General features: G+C 57.7%; 1 protein-coding gene across 3 annotated transcripts in view; it reads left to right on the forward strand.

Annotated features, from left to right (window-relative positions):
- Positions 1-23,813, forward strand: part of POC1A (POC1 centriolar protein A) — a 64,093-nt gene extending 40,280 nt beyond the window's left edge. For 2 of the 3 annotated variants that reach the window (XM_019753298.2, XM_019753297.2), the window contains exons 10-11: positions 4,900-5,043; positions 23,591-23,813. In XM_019753298.2, coding sequence (XP_019608857.1) covers positions 4,900-5,043; positions 23,591-23,689 — 243 coding nt within the window. In that variant the 3' untranslated portion in view covers positions 23,690-23,813. The remainder of the gene's footprint in view (positions 1-4,899; positions 5,044-23,590) is intronic. The other variant, XM_019753299.2, reaches the window with a different exon arrangement.
- The last annotated feature ends 502 nt before the right edge of the window (positions 23,814-24,315 follow it).

Genomic DNA, 24,315 nt, shown 5'->3' on the forward strand with positions numbered 1-24,315 from the left:
ATTACTAGCAAACTTGCATTCTAAGAAATGTCTCGTTTCTCCTTCTCGGATTCCAGTCATACATGCGTTAGACAATCTGACATCGCCCCACAGCTTATGGACGCTCTGTTCTGTTCTTTTCCCAAGGATGCTTTTTCCCAAGTGTGAGGAATTGATCTATCTTTAAGGTCACTAAATTCTTTTCCTCCACTGAGTTGAGCCCATCAAAACCATTCTTCATATCTGTCACTGAGTTTCTTATTTCTAGCATTTCCATCGTCTCTTACCATTTCTACCTCTCTGCGGAAATTCCCCACCTGTTCGTGTGTGCTGTCCACATTTCCCAGTAGAACATTTGACATATTAAGCATAGTTATTTTAAATTATCTGATAGTGCCACTATCTAAGTCATCTGAATCTGATTCTGCTGATTGCTTTGCCTCTCAACAGCGGGTTTTATTCCCCTTGCCTTTTTGTGTGTCTCATACTTTTTGATTGAATGCCAGACCTTGCAGTTCGGACAGTGGAGATTGAGGTAAATAGTGTTTATCAGGAGTTGAGCTTAGTTTAGTGTTCCTGTGTACTTAAAGTGAGGTCTGGCTGTTGGAGGGCTTTTTCACTGTTCCTGTGCCACCTTCCCTAGGGGGCCTGCCTCTCAGAGGGTGTCTGTCTCCATGCTGTCGTCCTTCCCTCAGCTACAGGCTGCTGCTGCTTGTTACTTGGTACTTGCTTGCTGTGTTGGGGTGTGGGGGGAATGCTCTGTTGCCCTTGCCCAGGTTCTATCTTAGACCCTATGACCCTGGGTCTTGGGAGTCCTGCCCCTTCCTCAGCCATAGGAGAGCTCAGTGATCTCAGCTCAGGATGGTTTCCTGCCTATCCCCCAAAGCCAGAGGGGTTTTATCTTTCTTTGCTCTTCCCCCAAAATTTAAGATTTTGTTCTGTAGGGGAGAAAGGTCCTGGTAGGCTTTATGCCTTTTCTGTGTCGACTCCCCTCTTCTAGGCCTGCACACCTCAAGGATGGTTTGCTCCCATCCACTGCCCTGCTCCCAGTCTTTCTCATGAAAGCCCCATGGAGGTTTGTGGAGGAGAACCTGTGAGTGGATTGGATGTCAATACCCCTTGTATCTGTGGCTCCCAGGTGTTCTTCACTTCCCCTCCACACTCAGCCTCTAGCCATTTGTTAAAACTTATAACTCAGTTCTTCATACCCACTTGTAAGCACTCAGCGTCCCTTCCATGCTTTGCCAAAGGTGAGCCGTGTTCACTTCCTGTTTTCCTTGGAGGAAGAGTCTTAGATTTCAGGCTAGTTGTTTACGCTCTGATTTAAGAAAAATGATTCTTGTTGATTGTCGGGCTTTTTCTTGTGAGGATGGGTTTCATGCTTTCCCCAACTTTCTATATCCTAGGCGGAAGGAAGCTCCTTATCCATATCTGCATCTTGATGAAAAAGTGAGACCACAGTCAATCCAGAGACCGGTCTAGAAGTTAACCCCCGATGGGTTGATTTCTTATCACAGGGAGACCTGCAAGCTTTTTTGTTTCACCTTTTTTAATGAAAACTTATGAGTTGGTTACCCATGTGTTTGAGTGGCTGAGATCAACCATAGACACTTACGCAATTCCTGCAGTGTGTGAAGTGCTGAGCTCCTGGTGGCATATGACAGGCTGGCAGCAACAGAAACTGAGGCAGGCAGAAACTACTGATTGTGAGAGCCCAGGACCCCACAGGGGGCCGGGGCGAGAGGGGACACCTAAGACCCCAGGTGAGATTTCCACGAAGTTAGATTCATCTATTCTGAGTTTCACCTTTTTCTCTCTTTTGATGTTAAGCTGAAATGAAAGTTGTCAACTTGGTGCAGCTCCGTGGGCTTGTGTGAGTAAGTTAATGTTGTTGTGATTTTACTCGTGATACGTCTGAGAACCACCAGGCAGGGTCCCCAGTACCCTTCGATGTTGGACAGACAGAACGCTTGTACCGTTTTCCCCTTAAACACTACTCTGGTTATTCCGCCGTGGTCATTACTCAGCCCTGGGACATGTGTCTCTTCCATCATCTCTGTTTTGTTGCTTACTTGCCAAGCTCTCGGGGAAATGCCATGTCTCCAGAGTGCTGGAGTGCAGGTGACTGGCTGCGATGCTGTGTGGGGCAGGGCTGCTAGCGCTTGGTCTTGGGAAGGTTTCATTACCCAGGAATGTCACCGTGGTGGGCTTGGCTCTTTGAGGTGGTGAGTGTTTGTGGAGGGCCTGCTCTGGGCCAGACAGGCATTCCAGGGCAGGAGGGGTGGGGGAATGACGTAGAAAGTGTTAGACCCAGGAGCTGGGGGCCTCCATGGGGATGTACGGGGATACAACTGCTGTACTTTGGGTTCAGATCCCGGCTCTGTCATTTCCTGGGTGACCTAGAACAAGTTATTTAACCTCCCTGAGCCTGCTTCCCTAGCTGAAAGATAAGGTTAAGAATGCCTGCTGGGAAGGGCCATTGCAAGGCTTAAATGAAGTGACGTGTGTAAAACGTTGGCGCATAGGTGACAAGTAAACAGCAGCGAATACCTCTTTCTATGCTAGACTCGCAGTGTGTTGAGTGTTGTCATGTGTGCTGAAGGGAATGGACAAGGAAGCTGACAAGGGCCTCATCCTGGTGGTGAAGGTAAGACGGGGACCAAATGGCGTGGCCAGAAGCATAGGCCAGCGGCAGGACCCTGGACTTGTGCATGAGGCTCGCGGCTGGGCACCTTCCCACAGTCGCTTCTCGTCTGAGCCTCAGTTTCCTTTGTTGTAGAATGGACACAGCCCATGGAAGCTGGGAATAGATGGGAAAACATGTTGGTTCCGTGACTTCTCTTCCAAAGGCCACCTCTCTGGCTCAGGCACACGTCTGCTGTCCTCAGTGTTCACCCACCTCCCCACCACGCCGATGTCACTGTGCTTCAGAGGCTCAGCTTGGCACAGTTGCGGGGCTTTTCTAAAGCACCAGAATTTCCATTCCCTCCTCCCAGTCAGGCCACTCCTGGAAGATGTCAGCTGTGGGGTATCGGTGCCCGGCTCCCCCCTTCCTGTGGGCCCTTCCTGAGGGAGCCGTGGGGACTCGGTGTGCAGAGGAACGGCATGCATGTCTGGAATTGGGGTCCTCTGGAACAGTGGGCTCAGGACTGGGAACGTGTCTGAGGAAAGGCTTGCTGGTGATTTCAGATAAGCACTTCTCCCAGCCCAGCCCTTGGAAGGGCAGGCTCAGTCAGTCATCACCCCATTTTACAGATGAGGAACAGGAGGCCCAGAGAGGTTCAGCCTCTTTCTTGCCCACGGCCCTTTAGCCGGTCAGTGGTGGAGCTCGGATGTCCGCCAACGCGCTGCTTTCCCCACAGCACTCAGCTGTGTCTCCGAGAGCACCTCCTCGGTCCAAGGGCCACCGCGGTGAGGTGAAGGCGGGTCGAGGCTTCTGAAATGCTTCCTTTTGGCATTGAGATCGGAACTGCACTGATTCCTGGAGGGTGGGAGGAGCCCAGCTCTGGTGGGCTGAGGGCTTCCCAGGTGGCCACGGTGCCACAGCACATGTGCCAGTGGTGGCCGTGTGGGAATGTGCTGCTCCATTCTCAGGAATACCCTCTGGCCAGGTCTCACGTCCAAGTTCTCTTTAATTGCCAGGGCCTGCATTTTCCCAAGTTCAGATCAGCGTGCACCTGAGAGTTTATCTGTGCGATCAGAACACTTTCGTAGTAAAGAAAAACGTGCGGTCACCTCAGCTCTGTGGTGCATGGGTAGTCAGCGAGCTCTGAGCCCAGCGATGTCCTGGCTTTACCCGCGACGGGTGATGAGTGCAGGCAGGACACAGGGACAGGGACACAGACACGTGGGCGGGCGGCGTTGGGTTCTCCTGCGCAGGTGTCCTGGCCCTGAGGTGCGGGGCAGGGGTGGCGCAGGCCCACGTGTGCGGGAGCAGAGAGGAGCTTCTGACTGGGTTGCCAAGTGAGTGGAGGACGGGCTGCTCGGGGCAGAGGGAATGAGAGGTGGACGAGGGCCTTCCCAGCGGACAGGACACAGGGAGCTGCAGAAGGGGCAGGCCCAGCACTGGGTGCCTTGTCCAGGGCTAGAGTTTTCTCCCGAAGGCGGTGGCGAGCCCTGGAGGACTGGCGAAGCCGAGAGTGGCATGGTAACCTTTGGAGTGTCCGTGAGTGAGCGTGTGGTTTATAGCCCAGTCTGGGGTCACTGGGGCTGTGGGGCCGGCCAGACGTGTGGGCCTCACCGAGCTCGTCGTTCCCACAGGGATAAGTCCACAGAGGACGTGTCGGTTCCCGGGCCAAAACTGGGGCATCTGCCGGCCGTGTCCTCAGGAGGCTGGTGCTTCCTAGGGCAGGAGAAGCTCTCGTCTGTGCACAGAACAGAGCCTGAGTTTTGGGGGACACATAGACTGGAGTGAATCCCCTTAGGAAATCACTAGTTCTCGGTGGGGTGGGTGCTGGGGGAGTGGTTCCTGTATTTGGAAACTGGAAGATCTTAGGCAGAAACACCGAGCCCCTCACGTTCCTGGAGTCTTGTCTAGGCAGCCCGGGGCCTCCAGGAGCTGGCCGGAGGGCACTCTCTGGCCCATCTGCTCCTCCCTCCCAGGCCCCTCCAGCCCAACTGCCAGGTGCTCTGATTCCACTCTTTACTCATGGCCTCTGCTCAGAAAGAAAGGCCTGGAGGAGGGTGTGCGGCCCGAAGGAGGGCGTGCGGCCCGGAGGAGGGCGTGCGGCCCGGAGGAGGGCGCGCGGCCTGGCTGTGGGAGTCCCGGCACACGGCTGTTGCTCACCAGCATTTGGAGCTTGTTTTCTCGAGTTTGCTGGTAGTTTTCCACTTGTTCCTTCGGCAGGGCCGTTCCTCTGTCAGGGTTTCCTCGAGCACTCAATTAAGATTGAAGGCTGTCTTTCCTTTCATTGTCTTTAGCCAGAGGTGGATTTCCCCGTCCCAGCAGACAGGGACAGGAGTCAGGAGTCAGTGCGGAGCCGGCCCCAGGAGCCCGTAAGCGTGCCCCAGACGCTGACCAGCACGCTGGAGCATATCGTGGGCCAGCTGGACGTCCTTACACAGGTAGGTGTGATGCAAGTTCGCCATTGTCTGCACTTGGCCTGCCATTTGGACCATCTGAGGCTGGCCAGCAGGTGCTGTTTTTAAAAACATAATGGACCTATTTTCCATCCCAAGTTAGTGAAGCAGCAGTGCCTGCCCTGGGATCCTGGCTCTCAGGGCCGTCCAAGCCTTGGCCAAGCCGCTGGGCCCCAGACCACCAGTTCTGGATCCTGCCGGGGTGTGCCCACGCAAGGTTGGCCTGGGCCACAGCAGCTTGAAAGGAACACTGTCCATTCATCCCACTCTTCACCGGGTGGGCACTCCAGGGACGGGAGTCAAGGCGTCCAGGAGCCCAAGCTCTGGGTCTGAGCTGTCACTGCTTATCCTCTGAGTGACCTGGAGAGACGCCCTGGGCTCCCCAAGCTCTGGTGTGTTCATCTGTAATGTGCAGGTCGTGGGCTCCTCCTTTCACCATCGTGGTGACGATTAAAGGAGGTGAAGCTGTGGGAAGTGTTGGCCTGTGCCTGGCCCTCGGGAGCTGGGGTGCTGACCACTCTCCTGAGACAGACGTGGGCCCCCCTGTGGAGCATGCATGCTCAGACCGCAGACTTTGGGGTGCAGCAGGGTGAGCAAGAGCAAAATGCCCTGACGTGAGGTGGCAGCCAGCGCTGCAGGGGTGCCAGCGGGGGCATCTCCTGCGGTGGGAGGGAGGTGCTGGCAGAGGGAGTGACCTGCCTGCGGGCCTGGAGGAAGCCCTGGGCACATCCAGGCCACAAGCGCAGCCCAGCGTGGCTGGCGTGGGGCATGAAGGTGGGACAAGGCAGGATTTAAAGGTCCTCGGGCCCCTTCCCTCCTTGGCTCCAGGTGCAGACCCCTCTCTCCTGGGGCAGCTCGGGTAAAGTGAGAGTGAAGGAGGGACGCAAAGGACGTTTGCGTCTGGCAGAAACGGAGCTGCAGTGGTGTGGCGTCATGGGCCTGGGGCTCAGGGAGAAAAGCCCCTCCTCCTTGTGTCATGTGGTCCACGTGTGTCACAGCATCCCAGCTGGGACTGCGCACCTTGGACCCACTGAGGAAAGGGCATTTGAAGGGAAAGGTCTGGCATCGGTGACGGGGATGGTGGCTACGGGCACATGGTGCAGATGTTCCTGAAAGCCTGTTACCTCCTGAGAAGAAGGCATGTGCCGAGAGAGACGTGAGCAGCATGCAAAGACTTAAAACTGCCCCCACCTCACATGCGGCAGAAGCTGCCACACCCGCCTCATGCCTTCACTTCCTCAAGTGGGAGATCGGGGGGTGGAATCAATTAGAAGTTTATAGGATAAAATTGGAAATTAAGTCTGAGAAGATGGTTTAAAATAGCGTCATTGGATCCAGAGGCGTATAACACTAAAAGCACTTTGTGTTAAGTGTTTTCGGGGTGCACTTGGAGGGTTGGTTATGTGTTAGCAGTTAGGAGCACGACAGTAACTTTGTAAGAAACTAGTATCACAGGCAGTAAGTGAAGGCTGGCCTGTGGCCGGGGTCCGAATGACTCGGTGGCACCCTGTGCAGACCCACATGCCACTCCACCCACCTGCTGCCCAGCCCGTCACCAGCCACCTGCTGTGCCCAGCAGGGTGTGTTCTTGAATGCCAAAGTGCCATGGACTCTGGGCTCTTTGAGTTCCAAGCTTGGGTTCCACAGCTGAAGCCCCCGTGAGGCCTTAGAGTGCAGCCCGTTTGCAGAGCCGGGGGCCGTGCATTGGTGCTGACCCTCGGTTGCCAGCCATTTTCCAGGCCCACCACCTCCTGGAGTTGGGGCTCTAGCTGGGGTGCTCCAGCCACAGCCAGAGCTGTCCCCACTGGGGTTGGTCCCCACGCCCTTGGGACAGCCAGGCTGAGGGCAGCCCCCTCTCTGGAGGCTCCCCTGAGGCCTGGAGCTGGGCGCCCACCACCGTCCTTCTCCTGGTGGGTAGCTCAGCCGGGCCCTGAGCCTCCGTGGTCTGTGGCTGTCGGCCTCGGATGCCGTCCCCTCAGTGGGTGCGCCTCACTATCCTGATGTGCCCCTGTGCTCTGGCCGGTGGGTGTCTCAGCCACCCCAGCACCAACTCCACTTCAAAGCCGCCCATCTGAATCATGCTGTCCTCCCCTCTCGCTGCCCCTTCCCTCCCTGACAAGGCCGCTGACAAGAGTGGCCTCTGCCTTCCTTGGGGCCGCCCTCCTGCACAACAGCCTTTCACGCAAGAGCCATGGGGGCTGCAGTGGGCAGCGGCTGGATGTTTACTGGGTAAGGCACAGAGCCTCCGGCCCTGGGAGACGTGAGTGGGGCACCACATACATTGCAGGGCTCACGGTCCTCAGAGCCTGCCCTCTGGCTCAGCAGGCTGGCTGCGGCCCAGTGATGGAGTCGTCCTCTCCGGGTGTTTGTGGCCCATTTGCCACAGGCTGAAGGCCAGGGACCCAGTCTCAGTGCTGTCCAGGGGCATCTCTGGGCAACGCAAAGGCCCGGGGGTCAGGCAGCTACGCGAAGCCCTGGAGGGATGGGGCTCAGAGCTTGTTTGGGTGCAAATCCCAGCTTTCCCACTGCCTAGCTCAGTGAACTTGGGCAAGTTACTTTACCTCTGTGCCTCAGTTTCCAAATCTGGAACACAGAGCTGTTACCAGCACCCGTTTCATGCAGCTCTTGTGAAGATTAGAAATGCCAGCCTGTGTGAAGTCCATTGGACGGTGTCCATCAATGCCTTGTCATTATTCAGGGCCTGGCTGTGGGGGAGGGTCTTCACGATGGCACCAGAAATGGCTCCTCCAGCTCCCCACTGCGTCCCTGCCCAGGAGAGCCAGTCTTCAGCCCTCACAACGGGTGGTGGGTTCCTGCCGTGCACACATATTTGTTCAGCCCTCTCTGTGTATGGGGCTCTGTGTGGGACCCAGTCCCACCCTCAGGAAGGTCCCAGCACTGACTGCTGATATCAGGCCTGCGTCCAAGGAGGGGCTGGCAGTGGGACAGCTGGGAATAGCACGCCAGGCGGGAGTCCAGCGGCCAAGTCAAGAGGGCCATGGGTCCTGTGTGTGTGGGGGGGTAACAGCAGCAGCACAGGAGTTTGTGCTTCTGATGGGACCACTGAGCAGGGTGGAGTTAGGGCCTGACCCACGCTGAGGGTCTGGGGTGGAGTAGAGATAGGGACACAGAGGCTGGGACCTGGGCAGGGGGCAGAGCTATTACGGTCCTATCCCCAGGATGTGACGTCTGCAGCTGCCCTGGCTGGGGACCAGCTTGGAGCCAGGTTTCACTGCAGGAGGGTCAACGGGGGTGATTAGAGGGCAGGACCGCAGCTGGCCTCTGCGAGGCTCCTGGCCCCCCAGCAAGTGAGTGAGGCGGCTTCCGCTAGCCCTCCCGGCCCAGAATCCTCTGACCCCAAGGAAACCACACTGCCCTTGGAGTGTGTGCAGCATCTGAAACCCAGCCCTTTAACTCCCGAATTGGGGTTGTGCTGTTTTGTTTTGGGGAGAACACCTTTTTTACAAAGTGCACACGTTATTTTTCAAAAATGTATGTATTTGGGGAAATAAACTTCACCTGTCCCCCGAACAGGTGCGCCCTTGGGGCTGTGCGGCCTGTCAGGTGCTCTTTCAGGTGGAAAGTCCTCAGAGTGTGGGGATCACGTCCTCTTCATAACTTCCCTCCTCCTGATGTTTGTCTGAGGCCTGCAGTTTTCCGAAGGCTTTTCTGCAGAGCCCCAGGTTCTCCTCCCGCCTGGCGACCAGCAGCTAGCATCCTGCACGTGTCGGGAGGCGTCTGTGGCAGCTGTTGTGCGGGACCAGCCCCGGGGGCTGCTTGGTCTGGGCTTCCTCAGGATGCCAGGCAATCCTGAGCTCGACCCAGCACAGGTCAGACCTTCCCCCGCTCCCCTTGCTAAACAGTTTTGGTGTAGTCGGGGAGGGGGTGGCTTCATCAAGAAGTTGATCTGCAAACCAAACCTGACCTTCCTGAAAGTTAAGGCCAGAAGACCTTGCTCACTGCTCTGTGATCAGAGCCCGCAGGCCAGGCCCCTGAGGTCGCCGGCCAGAGAGCACACCCCCTTGGCCCTGGCCCTTCTTTGTGTGGGAGAGACCCCTCCTTAACCCCTGTGAGGCTGCTGTTTGGGGCTCCACTGGCTCCTGCACTGAGTTCCTCGGGACCCTGATCCCAGCCAGACACCATGTTCTGAGCAGCCCGGGTTCATCTAGTCTATGTGTCCTTAGCAGCTATGGGGAGCAGAGGTCCCCCCTGGGTTTCAGGCAGCCCTACTCAGCCCAGTGAGCCATGGGCCCTCCCCCTCTGGAGAGAACCTGGGCTGCTCAGAACATGGTGTCTGCCCTCCTGGATTTGAGGGCCAAGTGCACCATTTATCACCTGGGTGACCTTGGGCAGGTGACACTGCTCCCCAGAGCCTCAGATTCCTCCCCTGCTAAATGATAACAGTCTAGCCCTGCCTAGATAACCCGATGTGCTAGACTGGTGCCAGCTGTTTTGTCCATGTTTTCCAAGGGGCAGTGTGGCCAGGTGACCCCGCCGTAGTGGCAGGAGTGGACATTCCATAGGCGTGTAACTGCTGAACTCGAGTCCCAGGAGTGCTTTTGAGCCACCAGTGAGACACTAGTGGTCTGGCTGGACAATAGGATGAGAGGGGGAGAAAGGACAGGTCTTTCCCCAGGTCCAGGAAGGAGGAGGGTCCAGGAGTGAGGGGGACTGGGGTGCACTGGCGGTTGTTGAAAATTGGGGATGAGTCGTGGGGCCCATTAGACGGGAGCCCTGAACCTGGACCCAGGCATCAGGGTCCAAGCTCTTCAAAAGATGTATACTCTTCATTATTATTGAAGGGAAACAGGACTTTATTGGGGAACAGTGTGTACTTCCAGGACTTTTCCAAGTCAAGTTGTCCTTTCAATCTTAGTTGTGGAGGGCGCAGCTCAGTTCCAGGTCCAGTTGCCGTTTATAGTTGCAGGGGACGCAGCCCACCACATCCCTTGCGGGAGTTGAACCGGTAGCCTTGTGGTTGAGAGCCCACTGGCCCATGTGGGAATCGAACCGGCAGCCTTCGGCATTAGGAACATGGAGCTCTAACCGCCTGAGCCACCGGGCTGGCCCAAAAGATGTATACGTCTTGTGACAGCTGTTCTTTGAGTTGAGTTATCATAATGGTCGTGGGGGAAAATGTATTTCCTAATGATGGAATTTAGCTTTGTCTTGAGGAGACATTTTGCTCCTCAGAACCCCCCCTGGGAATTCTCAGGAACTACTCTGGCTGGGTGGGGAGGGGCCGTTCCACGGCCCGCACTCCTGCATGAGCTCACCTCCCACACTGGCTGCCTCCGCTTCCTTCACAACCCCTAAGTGACGGGTTCAGGTGATATCTGGAAGTTGCAGAGCCCTGGGTCTTCCTCAAGGTCGAGGGGGTGGGGCACGGAGTCCAGGACAGGACCCAGGAGCTGCCGAGAGGGGCCTGGGCCCACCAGTAGCTTGGTGGTTTTGCCTCAGAAGCCCACAGCAAAGTTATTTTTGACTCCAGTTTCATTCACGTCTTGCTGCTTTTTAAAAAGACCAAGCCATGAAATTCCTGCTCCAGCCATGTTGTTTTATGACACCCATGCTTCAGGCTGCACAGCGATGCCGTGATGTCACATTCAGGTTCCTGGGACTCGCCGGGGGGCGCTGGGCTCCTGAACTGGATCTTACGAACCGTGGGAAGCAGGTGGGGCAGGCCCCCCCAGTACTGCCAGTTTGGGTCTCTGGCGTTTGAGTTTGTTAAATGTCCAGGTTGTTGTAACTGCGACCTAACAGAACAAGGCTAAGGATTTTTGCCTGTTTGCTTTGGGGAGTTGGGGAGAATGGCCCATTCTTTGCAAGACACCTGGAACCCCGCGCCCCACCACGGGCCTGACAGTTCATGTTTGATGGGCTGCTCAGGTGTGGCGTCTGGTTACATGCTGGTGGAGAAGGTGGGGACCCTGGGCCCGCCCTCACGTGGGCCGAGCTGCCTAATAACCCTCAGGGGCTCGCTTTCCTGGGTAGACCAGCTATTGTTTGTGGAAACAGACTCCAGATTTTAAAGCAGTTATGCCATTTTCCCTGGGAGCTTGTCCTCCCAGGTGTGCCCAGACCGAATGTGCTGGGAAGGTAGAGTGAGTCACCTGTTTGCCCCCCTGTGATCCCTGTTTGTAGGGCGTGTGCAGCCCTCTGATGTCACTCGCACACAGGCCGTGTCATAGGGTTGTTGCTGCTTTCCACAAAAGGGCCGTCTCTCCATGTCAACATATCTAGCCTCCTGGCCTCCGTGGTCCGCAGTGGGTTTGGCCGTCCTCTCTTCATGGACATTGAAGGGCTGCCCTTGGACCAAAGTCGAGTTCGGGATAGCCTGAGTCCCGCCATTGGGTTAGGAGACAAGGGACTTGTTTGTCCTCTGTTAAGAGGCTGCCTCCTGGGGGGACTCAACACACACTGGCCTGTACCAGGGGCACACCTGGGGTCTGACTCCAGCTGGTTGCATAGGGGCTGCGTCCTTCCCAGCCCTGTTGTTCTTCTTGGCAGTTTATCGTAGGCTCCTTTGGCTTTGCAGATGCAGAGGCACAGGGAAAGGCAAGGTGAGCTCGTGTTTGTTGCTGTGGGAGGGGCTGGATGGCAGCAGCTCCATCTTCCATCCAGTCTGCGGTTGTGGCAGAAAGCACCCGCTGCCCACAGAAGCTGCCACTTGCAGATGGGCCGGGGGTGGCTGCGGTTACCTCTGGGGCCTGGGAATGGTCATGGTGGTATGAGATTTCTCCTGTGAGGCCCCAGCAGGCCTGGGGCTGGGGAGGGGCAGCAGGGGCACCTCTTCAGACTGACTGTGGGCCTGCTCTGCGAGAGGGAGAGGGGGGCTGCAGGTGATTTGCTCTCGCTCTTCTGGGGACCCAGGAGCCCTCAAGGAAGGGTCCTCCCAGGCCACGAGAAGAGGTCTCATGAGTGTTGTGATAGTGACGGGCAGCCCAGGCTCTGAGGTCTGCGTGGCTCCAAGGTTAGCCATCGCGGCTGACCCTGTGGCTGCCCACTTGGCACTCTCCCAAATGAAGTGCTGCCGGCAGGGGACGGCGATGTCACAGTCGGGTCCGCCCCTTTCCTCTGCCCACTCTGTAGAGGGCCCTATCTAGGCCTGGACTGTTGGTACAGACCCTCACTGTACCCACAGTAGCCACAGCTGGATGGAGGAGAAAAAACAGAAAGAAGCTTTGAACTCAGCAGGACATGGCATTTGGGGGAGCGGTCTGGGCCCGGCTGGGAGTCCAGAAAACTGGCCAAAGCGAGAGGACAGGGCCCCCACCATGGTCAGCGGGTACTCACCGGGCAAGGGAGACTGTGAGCCCATGTTCGTCCCTGAGGCGGTCCCGTCAGCTGGGCCACACCCTGACATACCAGGCTGTACTGAGGTTTCCCAGGCCTCCAATGAGCTACCAAACTGTCTCTCTGACTTGGGACAATTATGTGTTATCAGGTTTTGGTAAATGGACCACTGTGTGTGGATCATTGGACAAGTCAGCCTCGGAGAAGTAGGATGTGGAAGGCGGCCGAGGCCGCGGCCCCCACCCCTTGCTCAGCCCTTTTTGGACGCACACTGGAGTCAGAGCACAGCAGAGCCTGTGGCTGAGCGGTGACTGGCGTCCTGCGCCGTGAGGCCTGTCCCTGCCGGGCACTGGCCTCCCTGCTGGCCTGCCTATGGCTGGCACAGAGATGAGTCTGAACATAGGCCAGTGTCAGCGGGGCTGTGCCGCTCTCCCTCCTCGTCTCCTCCTGGTGTGGCGAGCGCCCCCGGGTCTCGGGAGCGTCTGGTTTTATGGGTGGTGGTGAGTGGACCCACTCTTTATCGCTTCTCCTTTGGGGGTGAGCAGTAATGTGGAAAAGCCTGTGTACAAGTACATTGAAAAGGAGTTGCTGTAAAGCCACGAGGAAGGTAAACTGGCCAAGATTCCTGAGTGCCGTGGCTAATCCAGCAGTAGAAAAGTGTTTCCCGTCCTTCCTGAACAGAGCTGATCGTCAGTGGAGGCGGGGCTGGGGGTGCAGAAACAGCAGAAAAACCCTCTATCCCTGAGATAATGTGAAACAGAAACACGGACCTGCAGGCTCAAGGGACAAAGCTCGTTTTGCGTTGTGAGCAGCAGACTGTGGTTAAAAAGACAGTTGATGACTCCAGAGAGACTGGGAGGAATTTGTTTAGAAAGTTCTGTACATCAGCGCTGTGTGACCCTGGGCAAGTTAGCATGTCAGACGGCGGCCGGTGGCAGGAGAGGGACTCGCCACTCCTTCCCCGTGGAAGTTGAGGCCTTAGAGCGTGTTAGCCCTCGTCATGTCAGGCCTGCGGTGGGAAGGGGAGGAACTCGCCTGCTTCCTGGACTCCTGCCCCCCTCGGTGCACCCCCACTTCCTGCTGACGCCTGGAGGCCCGTTGGTGGGGGCCCTTCCCGCCTGCCTGCGCTCCTCTCCTGCCCTCGCTGTCCCCTCAAGCCCGCCAGGTCCAGGGCTCAAGCTGGGGGAGTATGCCTCACGCAGCAGGAGGGCCACCCTGAGGGACCTGGGCTGGCTGGGGCTCTGCGTCCCCAGTGCTCTGGGCTGGGCACTTGTCTATCCAGCACTCCGTGTGCACCCAGTATGTGTCAGGACCTGTGCTTGGAAGCAGGAGGGCAGTAGTGAGAAGGAATGGACAAAGACCCCTGCAGCCATGGTGCCAGCGTTCAGACTGACGGATGGGAAAGGCTGCTCAAGGGCAGGCAGTTGCACCCCCGTGCTGCGGACCATTAGCCTGGGCAGAGGCTGGGGCTGAGAGGCAAAGCCTGGGGTGTGGGCAGGGCTGAGCTCAGACCAGCACCGCCTGTCCTCAGGGAGCTGGGCTGGCCCCTCCAGCCCCCAGTCACCCCTGACGTGGCAGTGGACTGGCCCTGCATGTGCACACACAGACAGACAGACAGACAGACAGCAAGAGACAGCGCTGGAGCTGGCAGGAGACAAGGCAGAGCGGGCAGGCGCTGGGCCCAGCAGCCCCACTTTGCTTTGACAGCTCCCCAGACCCCACAGCAAAGGGATCCCCTTTTGTTGCCTGTGTTTTAGATTGTTAGAATCTGATGAAGTCAGAACCATGCTACAGGGGAGATTAATTCCACATTTTTCCATCTTGCAATGAAAGCCAAGGAAAGTTAGACGTTCTGTGTGGCACAGTTGAGACTGGCACTGAGCCAATGGCCAGCCCCAGGAAATTTCCCACGGCCTGGCACACGTGCCCCAGGGGGATATGGCTGGGTGACTGTGCCCTCTCCTTGCGACTCAGGGCAGCTTGCACCCTCTGTCCCCCAGTAATCTGGCTCCTGTGTTGTTAGGCAAGGGGCTGTGGGAGCCTAAATCAGCCACAAGTTTGGAAATGATTAAAAGGAATCTTCTGTCACAGGAGAAGCAGTCAGACCACCACGTGCCCCGATGGCTCAGACCCTCCCAGGCCTGAGCACAGGCTGGCTTCTTCAGGACCTCATCAACCCTATCTGTGCCCAGGGCTCTCCCAACAGTCCTGCTCAGCCATGGCCCCTGTGAGGACAAGAGCTGGGGGTGTCATATTGCCCATAGTGCACGCCTCTGCCCAGCCTGGCACAGAGCAAGTGCCACATAGATATTGGCTATTAATACAGTATTACAGTGACTCTACATGAGATACAGTGTACACATGAGGAATCTGACGCCTTGAGTCGGATAACTTGCCCAGAGCCACTCAGCCAGTTAGTGGTCAAGTCCAGATTTGAACCCAGGCTGTACAGTTCTGGAACCTATGGTCTTACCCTACAGGACAAAGTTGGGGACCGGGAGTCACTCTGACAGCATTTTCCAAAGGGCCACACTCGTGCTACAGCTGTAACGTGCTGGGACACAAGGCGGGCAGGTGCCCAAGTGCTGGGACTGGGACCAGAAGGCATCTTGGGGGAGGAGGGCTGGATGGCGCTTCCAGGAAGGTGGGGTTTGGGCAGGAAGGGCCTGGTGACGGGCAACCCAGGCCCTGAGCCATGGAAATGCCATGCTGTTATTCCCGAACTCTTAGACAGGACAGGGACGCAGCAGGAGCACGTGGAGGGGACTGAGAAACGGCCATGGAGGGAAGTGCCTGGGGCCTCAGCACTGTCCGTGTGCTGGGGGCCTGCGGCAGAGGGAACCCCGCTGGGGAGGGTTGCCGCCTGAGTCTCGTGCCCTGATGTGACTGCCCGGCCAGCCCCACACGGCAGCCAGGGGTGGCTTGGACACAAGTCTCATCCTGATGTTTGTTTTCTGCAGCCCTGTCAGCCCTTGCTGCGCGCCCCACACCCCCTGCCCGCTCCCGGCCTTCACCCAGGGCCGCCTCTGCCCAGCACACCTCTCTCTGTCCGAGGTTGTGCCCATGCCGTGGCCCTGGCAGCCTCTGCTCATGCAGCAGCTCCCGGGTCCCATTCCTCATCTTTCCCCACTGGGACACTGATGCCCCATCTCCTGGCGTCCCTGCTAGCCTGCCATCCAGGGCAGTTGTAGTGTCCCTCGCTGCTGTGCCCCCAGCCCAGGCAGAGTGCTTGAGGGGATGTGCGGCTGGACAGAAGCTCTCTGCCTCCATCATTAGTCTGTTTCTGGCCCAGCCACCCTGTCCACCTCCGTGCCTCCTGTCTTCCTAGTTCTGAGGAGGCCCAGGAGGGAATATCGTCCACAGAACTAATACCACTCACCTAAGAGGGCCCCATGCACCACCGAGGGCCCTGCTAAGAGCAGGAAGTAGACATGCAGAAGTGCCCTGGCTGGGGTCCGGGGCTTCTGGGAAGACGAGCTGCTCCCAGAGCTGGACGGGATTGGGGAGTGCCGTGGAGAAGCCTAGTGAGGCCTGCACAGTGCAAACATTTTGTAAGGAACTAGTCAAATGTCTGGGAAATGCAGAGAATGGCTGGCTAATCACCCTTGTTCTTTCCCCTTCCTCCAAAATGTTATTCACTGTCAGTCCTGGCGGAACAGCTTTGCCAAAAGCCAGCCCAGACAGGCCTTGTACTGTGGCCACGTCAGTGCCTGGAAGCCCCTACAGGCCAGAGCCTTGTTGGCTGCACATGGTGGGCACCTGACAGATGTGTGATGTCAGATGTGTGAAAACCGGGGGTGCCCGGTTTTCCCGCTACATTTGCAGGTGGGGTACATGCAGGAAGCCTTCAGGAAAAGTGGCAGCAGCAGTGTGTCTTTGGGAGGAAGAGCAGCTACATTAAGGGACCTGGTTTGGAGGGTATGCCCTTGGTCTGTGTCCTCAAGTGCCATTCACTCTCTTCCGTTCACTGCCTATTGTGGTCAGTTCCCAGGCCCAGCCTCTTCTCCCAGAGTTCACTCTGGAGCCAGCACTCTGACAACTGGCCACAGGCGTGGAGGGAGACCACCATCCTTGGCCATACCTGCTCAGACCTGCGAGTTGCGAGGCAGTGCCAGGGAGTGGGGGCTTCCCCACTCCTGTCCCATTTGGGTGAGAGTCCTGGGGCCCCCCTGCTACCTCCCTTGTGGCCACCACACTCTCTTCCCTGCTCAGCCAGTCCCGACCAACCACTCTGGCCTCCTGACAGATCTGAGTGTGCCATGTTCTTCTCTGCCTCAGGGCCTTTGCACCTGCTGTGTCTTGTACTTGGAATGCATTTCCTTTGGCCCGGCTTATATTGTCTTTTTTTTTTTTAAATTTATCATTTGAATTTTATTTTAAGAGCATTTTTTATAAATTTACCAGCGCTAGAAAAGAATTGGATGCCATGGGTTTTTCTTCTTTCTTGAAATCTTTGAAAAATACGACTGAGATCTGTGTCTCACGAGAACCTCCCGGAACCCTGTCAGAGGCCAGAGTTGGGGCGCTCCTTCAGGTGAGCCTCAACGGGCCAGACTTCACCTAGAGCTCGGTCCCTGTGGGCCGGACATGCATCCCACTGCTTTTCTCCTTACCTTCTCCCCAAACAACGTGAAAAGGGGATGAGACAGAGGCCTAAAAGAGAAGCAGAAATGGGAACTGGAAGGAAAGAGCTGAGAGAAAATGCGGGACAAGCCCACCTCAAGAGGAAACGGCTGGGGAGAGATTCCTGTGAGGCTGAAAGAAGTGGGGGAGGTCGGGCTGTGAGGAAGTGGGGTGCTGGGAAATAGGTGGTCAAAGAAGAAAGGGGGGACAAAGGAAAGGGCCACCAAGCCCAGGGATATTGCCATGGCGGAACTGGATGGGACAGGATGGCGAGAAGGGACTGTGCAGTGCTCCAGGAGGCCACTGGGCCCTGCCCTCACCCTGCCCTGTGCCACCACTTCCCCGTGGGGCTCCTTCTCTCGGGGCACCTGACTCACCTCCGCTGTGCAAACTCTTCCCTGGCCGTACACAGAGCCCATAGGCTGTCACTGCGGCTGTGAGTCACCCTGCAAGCCCACAGATGCCTGAGTCCCCATCACACACAGCAGGAGTGGAGGCTCACCCTCGGCCACCTTGGAGGCCAACGGAGATACACACACCCAGGCTCTGTCCCACACAGGGCACCCGAACTCGCCAGTTTGCCATTGGTGGGGTTGGGGGACAGTGGGAGCCGGACTCAACTGTTCCAGGTCCCAAAGCCCCCGGGCCCCTATCCGGCCTTTGGCCGACACCTGGAAACTGCCGGTAGAGAAAAGAAGCGTCTGAGGCAGCGAGCTTTGGGGCAGGGGTCTGTTGGAATGGCCCATGCGCTGTGTGCTTTCCCACTGGAGCTGGTGCCTTGCGTGCCACGTGTCGCTGGGGACTGGCATTTGGTGCAGCTTCTTTGGGCATCACTACAGTTCTTTGGGGACTAAAAATAAACTTGGTTATTCTTCTGCCACACTCAGAAGGCCCTTCAGGGTGTCACAGGAAACGTCTCATAGGCCCTGCACTGTGCGTGAGAAGCCGCTCACCCTCTTAATGTTGCCCAGTGGGAGACGGGTCACGATGTCAGTGAGTCACCTCATGCAGCCTCTCCCGGGAGCATTTCCCTGGAGAGCTCGGGGCCACTCATGCTGGAAAGCCCTGGCCCATGCTCTTGGTTTTGGTCCCCAACGTTTCCATCCGTCATCCTCCGTGTTGGGTCCCTGGGACTGGGCAGTCTCTCCTCACTGCCCACCCAGGTTGCTTCCCAGTGGATCTCAGTGGCATCAGTGACATCATCCGGTCCTCAGCTCACCTTTGGTGTCCGGGGCTTGTGGATTCACTGCCCCTCCACTCCCCGGGCCCCCGGCTGCTCCCAGGGGTGGGGATGACCTCAGAAATGCAAACCAACCCTGCTGCTGGCCCAGGCTTCTTCCCAGCCACCCCATGCCTGACTGACCCTCTCAGAAGGACCTCGCCCTCCGCCTGTCCTGTCGGGAGGCCCGGTCTGTGCTCTTGGCCTTAGGGAACATCTCCTCCTCGCTTGTCCGCATCTGACGTACCGCCGGGTGGTGGTGGTTCATGCCTCGTGGGTACCTGTGGTTGTCCCCTTTTCTCCTGAGCCCCCTCTGGACAAAGCCACCACCATCCCCTCTCTTTCTCTCTCGCCTCCATCTCACCCTTCCACAGCCGCTGCCCAGAGCACCCCCATTTCGCAGCCAGAGGTATCTCGCGCCCCCACGGCCTAGGACCCCAGCACCTTCCGTTGCTCCGAGGCTGGGGGGAGGCTACCAGCACGGCTGCAGGGCCCCACCCGTCTCCTGCCTCCTCAGATCTGCCCTCGCTCCTGCACACGAGCCTCCTTTGGTCCATCCTGCCTGCTCTGTGCCTTCCGTCCCACCTCTGCCTTCGTACACACCGGCCCTTTAGCCCAGCACCGTTCTGGCCTGGTGAGCTTCTCAGCCTTTGCTCACTGCTCACTTCCTGGGGCCCTGACCAGGCCAGACCCCTCCATTCTTCCCAGCACACCCACAGGGCCAGCTGAGTCTGTCTGTGCCATTGTCACCCTGGGCCTGGCACAGGCCTGAACGGGCAGGTGCTACTGCACAGTGTGGGTCTGAGTGAGTGGAGGTCGTCTAGGGCATGCAGGGGTCGGCAAGCTTTTCTTTACAGGAAATGGCGTAGGCTTGTGGTTATGAGTCTCTGTCATAACTAGTCTACCTGCCACTGTAGCTGAAAATTGCCCTAGACGATTGTAAACAAATGGACGTGGCGTTTACAAATCAGGCAGCAGGCCGAGTAGGCCAGTTCTGGGTCTACAGAAACAACAGAATATATCCGACAGCAGACGGGAGTATTTCCAAGGGCTCAGTTTTCCATGAGAAGGGCTGTGACTTCCTGGAAATTGCCGGTAACTCAGAAGGTGGTTCAGAAACAAGCCCCCTAGGTAACCCTCTGACAGGTGTGACTTTGAAGCTGAAACTTCTGGATTCCCTAGGACCTTACCCCACAAGCCCCTCCGCCACCCCACAGCTCGCAGGTGAAGACCGTGACCCTGGAAGGCACAGTGTTGGGCGAGTGGTGTGGGGTCCGCCTCAGGAAGGGAGGTACCTTGTTTAAAGTCGAGCCCAGCCTCTGAGGGGTGGGGCCCCAGCAGTGACCTGGGCGAGTTGCACAGAGTGTGTGGGGCTGATCACTACTGTTGTCACCCCAGTGAAGGAAAGCGTCTGAAATTAAGGTGGTTTGTCGTTGCACAGCAATGAAAGGTTCTTGTCAGTGTGTCCCTTTTGTTCCTATCATAGTGTCTTTTCATAGCTCAAAGTTGTGACTTCCGTGACCATTCCAAACCGAAATGTTTAGCCAGGTGAGAGACTCTGCTTTATGGAGATGGGCTTGTCTGAGGCCTGGGAACTGCCTGAGAGTGGCCTGCTGGTGTGGAGGTGGTGACCCTGGGGGTCCCTTCCCACTGCTTCTGTTCATTTAATCTGGAGCCACCAGGCCAGGTGTGCTGGGCTGGGCAGGACAGATAGTGGCTGCCACTAGGTTAGAACAGATGCACGGGTTCCTCCTCAGGCTGCTCGAGTGTGGGCGTGGGGCTGGGGGACATGCCAGTCTCCTGGGATCGCGTGGCCATGAGTGGGGGGAAGGGAGTCAGGCTAGGCCTCGCTTTCTGTGTGCTTGATGGGGACGACAAAGGCACGTGGTCCCCAGCGCCTAGCCCACACTCTGAAGCCAGCCCACCGGGAGTCACAGCCCAGGTTTGTCGTGTAGAAGCCGTGTATGCCTCGGTTTCCTCACTGAAATGGGGGTGATAAGGCTCCAAGCCTGAGGATGGCTGAAGAGCGCTTGGCACCTCGTGAGGGCTCCGTGAGCCACAGCTGCCAAGAGCACCCCTGGAGCGGAGTATCGAGAGCCATCAGGGTGGTTCTTGAACCAAAAGCCCACTCCTGAGTCCTTCCGCTGCGAGTCTGGGCGCCACGCACCAGGTACAGGGGGGACTTGAGGAGTGAGCTGCCTGGATGGCATGGGGAGAAGGGAGTGAGCAGCCCGGATCCCCCCAGGTCAGCAGACCAGAGGAGTCAGTCTGTGGGTGTTTGGAGCCCAGAATGGACGAGTCCCAGGAGCTAGGCCTTGGTTCCCCAGCCCTTTCTCCAGTTTCCCTTTGCCCCGTGTCAGGCAGGGCCATTTCCTTCAGTGGCATCTGCCACTAGACGCATCCTGCCCCTCCTTGGGGCCTTTCTGAGAGGTTGGGACAGAGTAAGAGGAGAGGCCGTGTAGGTCAAGGAGCTGCTGGGAAGGTCAGTTCTCATTTGCCCTTGAACAAAAGGAAGGTGAGCTGACTGGGTGGGCAGTGTGGACCCAGAAAGACGGCGGAGGTGTTTGCCAGGCAGCTCGGTGCTCCCTCTCGCCCTCCTAGTCTGGGCACCGTGTGGTAGAAGGAGGGTTCCCAGGGCCAGACCCAGAGTATGAGGTGGGTGAGCAGTGGGCAGGCTGCCTGGCATGGCCCTGGGCAGCAGGAGGGAAGGGCGAGGCTGCCCAGACCTGTGGCTTGCTGTGTGCCCAGCACGTGGTGTGGGGAGCTCCCACTACGAACGGCCCGGAAGCAGCCCTTGCTGGCGATGCCCCCGCCGCCCGCCCACCCACACCCTCTCCCGGATGCTCTTCCCAACTCCCGCAGTCTGGCGGCCTCGGGCCAGCAGCTCTGAGCCTTCCCATCCCTGTTGGAGGGGAGACACATGGCCAAGTCAGAGCCTAGAACTTTGAGGTTCACTGTATCGTGAGGGAGCGCCGCTTTCCATGAAACCAGGTCCTGCTGTATTGGAGGGTTACTAGGGACAATCTGAGAAGCCGAGAATGCCAGACAGCCTTAGCCTGCAGCCATCCTGGCGCGCTCCTCTCCCTGGCCCATCCTTCTGGATCTGAGGACGGGGGCTCAAAGGGGGCTGGGAGGGGCCTGATGGGCTTAATCCCTGGATGGGGGCTGCCACCCAGCACCTTGGCAGAGTAGGCTGGGGCCAGAGGGGGAAGGGGAGAGGTGGGGACCAAGAACAGAGGTGACATGACTCTTCCAGAAGCTTGGCTGGAAAGGGGAGAAGCCGGAAGGCAGCAGGGGTGAGGTGTGGGGGACTTTTTAAAAACCTGTTTGTCTATAACATGCAATGAAGCACCCCCTACAAGCTCCCAAAGGAAAGGCCCACAGTTGGTTCGGCACCCTCGATTCAGGGGGCTGGATGGGAAATAAGTGAAGCTTTTCTGTGCAGAGAAACTTAATATTGACAAATATAATGGCCATATTTCTACCAAGCTGAAGTATGGGCCCCCTAGGGAGGCCTCGTGAAATGCGTGGACCCCTGGTATTGACATTGGCCCAGCACCCACTGCCTCTACTTTTGGAAGGTCGGTGCCTGTGAAAAGTTGGAAAAGGGGACGGAGCGGGGCCAGAAGAGGAAAGCAGCCTGGCTCCCCCACCGTGGCCTGGAGTCCATGGCCATCGGAAAAAGTCTGGATGAAGAATGACTTTGGAGCTTGGCTCAGTGTGAGTTTTGCAGCAGCCAGTGGAAACTTCCAGGAATGCTGCCCTGGGCCAGCCAGGGCTGTTTCTACCACCACTTTTACAAGAGGCAGACCCCCTCCATGGGCGGCTGGCGCAGAGGGAGTGGGGCTGTGTCAGCCCAGCTCTGCCACGCAGGGTGCAGTTCCTGCTCCAGGCGTAGCAGCTTCTTAGGCCCTGTCCCGTGGCCCAGGGCTCAGAGCCTGTGTAGCCCCGGCCAGCTCAGAAGAGGCCGGCCCCCGGAAGGAGCGGCCTCCATGAGTGGCTGACATTAGTTAGGATGTTTCGAGAATTTATAGCAGCCTTAGCGGGAAACTCCATCCCAGAATGTTTCACTGTTTCATTAAGTGGATGGAAGGAAACTTTCCACTGGACCAAGGCCCAGAGCCTCCATGGAGCCTCAGGGGAGGCTGTGAAACCTCTTGGGAAAGCCCACAGACGAATGGGGCGAATTAATAGAAAGCGCTGTTTCTTATCTGACCCGTCTCTGATGCCTGTTCACAGTGGACTTGCCCAGTGCCCGCTGTGGGTCTGGCACACAGGCACTCAACCAGCCCTCTGTGAGGGGAGCGAATGGTGAGCACAGCCGTCATGGCCAGCGCGTGTCAGGCTGAGTGAGGGCTGGGGTGGGCCTGTGACCAGTGGGGCAGGCCCATGGGCGAGTGCTTGAGGGCAGTGGGCCAGCCCCTCTCTGGGGAGCACACAGCTCCCAGACACCACTGCTGCCCTGCCACACTCTGTCCAAAGCCACAGGGGGTGTAGGTTCTGTCTGCCTTGTCTGGCGCCCTGTCTGCAAGACTGGCCCTGGCCCACAAAGGACATGCAGCCCCAGCAGCTGGCATGTGTGGCAACCCAGATGGCCAGCTCCACAGGCCGGCCAGCGTGCTAGGTGTGCGCGGAGGCCGGGGAGCAAGGGCTCAGCCTCCGGAAGTCAGCGTGACACCACGCATCGTCACAGTGGCCAACGTGGGCCAAGCCGAGCACCATGCTGAGTCTCCAGGACTGTTGTGAGCTTAGCGTTATGCTTCCCATTCCAGAGGAGAAAAGGGGCTCAGAGACAGGCGAGGGCCTGAGCCCCTGTGGCACATTCCTGCCATGGTCCCCACTGCACTCAGAAAGCCAGAGGGCCTCCTGTGCTCAGGGACTCACCTCCCAGTCTGGAAGCCCTTCCAGGTATGGAGGCGAAGAGCTCAAAGTGAGGACCCAGGTGGGATGCCTTCGTCTGTGGGTGCAGTGCTCTCACCTTTGGAATGAAGATGGTGGATGGTGTCCAGTTTATGGGCAGAATCTGGCCCCAGTGAGGAGGTCGTTTTGCTCCCAACTCGTCTAAATGTCAGACTACCAGGGCCGGGGATTCCTGACTCCGGTTGTCTTGGGGAATGACCAAAGACCCGTGGGACTGCCACCTCCTTTCCCTCAGTGTCACTTCCTCCTGCACATCAGAGAACAACTATCCAGAGCAGGAGGAGTGGACATGACAGCAAGAGCTGTCCCAAAAGCCACCAGAGATGAGGGGCCCGGCAGGACCCTGGGTGGGAAGAGCCGATAGTTGGCATTTGGACATCGGGTGGGGGTGGCTGAGCAGGACTAGCTGGGGGATCCCCAGAACAGCCTGGTGGCCCCTGCACCCTCTGAGCCTGACCACCTGTTATTTTGCAGACAGTCTCCATCCTGGAGCAGCGGTTGACGCTGACGGAAGACAAGCTAAAGCAGTGCCTGGAGAACCAGCAGCTAATCATGCAGAGAACCACGCCGTGATCGGGGAGCAAGAATCAGGAGCTCAGTCGATTTTGGGGGGATGGCAGGCCAGGGGTTTGTACTGTGGGACTCAGGTAAATAAATAAAAGGGATTCAGCTCTGGGGGAATCCCATCCATCCCCGAGCCCAGGGGTTATGCTCCCTGCCCCCACCCTGCTGTCCGCACCTAGAGGGGCTCAGCCCAGCGTGGGGACCCAGTCCTCAGGCCCACACATGCAACGTGGACCACGTATAGTTTAATGTGAAGGAGCCACTTGAAAATGTGTGCTGCCTCGGAGTCCTAAGGAGCCCTGAGATCACAGCCGCCCCCCGCCCCCCCGGAGGAGGTAGCCCTAAGCCACCCTGCTTTTCACTGGCCTTGCTGGGGTCTGTCCTCTTTTGTGCCACATTACTGCTTTCCCAGCCACCACAGCCTAGGGACTGCTCCTAGATGGATGAGCCAGGAGTTTTCTCTAAATCTGACAGAAGCCACGGTGTGGGCCCATCTGAGCCAGGTTCACCCAGGAACAAGCGCTCTGGCTTTGCAGGGGTCTGGATTCTGCTCCCCACAGGGCCTGGTGGCTTCCTCTGCGTGTGCAAAGGCAAAGGAGTCTGACAATTAAAACAGACTTTATTGAGCTTGTCGT

Source organism: Rhinolophus sinicus, linkage group LG10 (assembly GCF_036562045.2).
Source record: "Rhinolophus sinicus isolate RSC01 linkage group LG10, ASM3656204v1, whole genome shotgun sequence".
In the NCBI taxonomy this organism is placed as follows: Eukaryota; Metazoa; Chordata; class Mammalia; order Chiroptera; family Rhinolophidae; genus Rhinolophus; species Rhinolophus sinicus.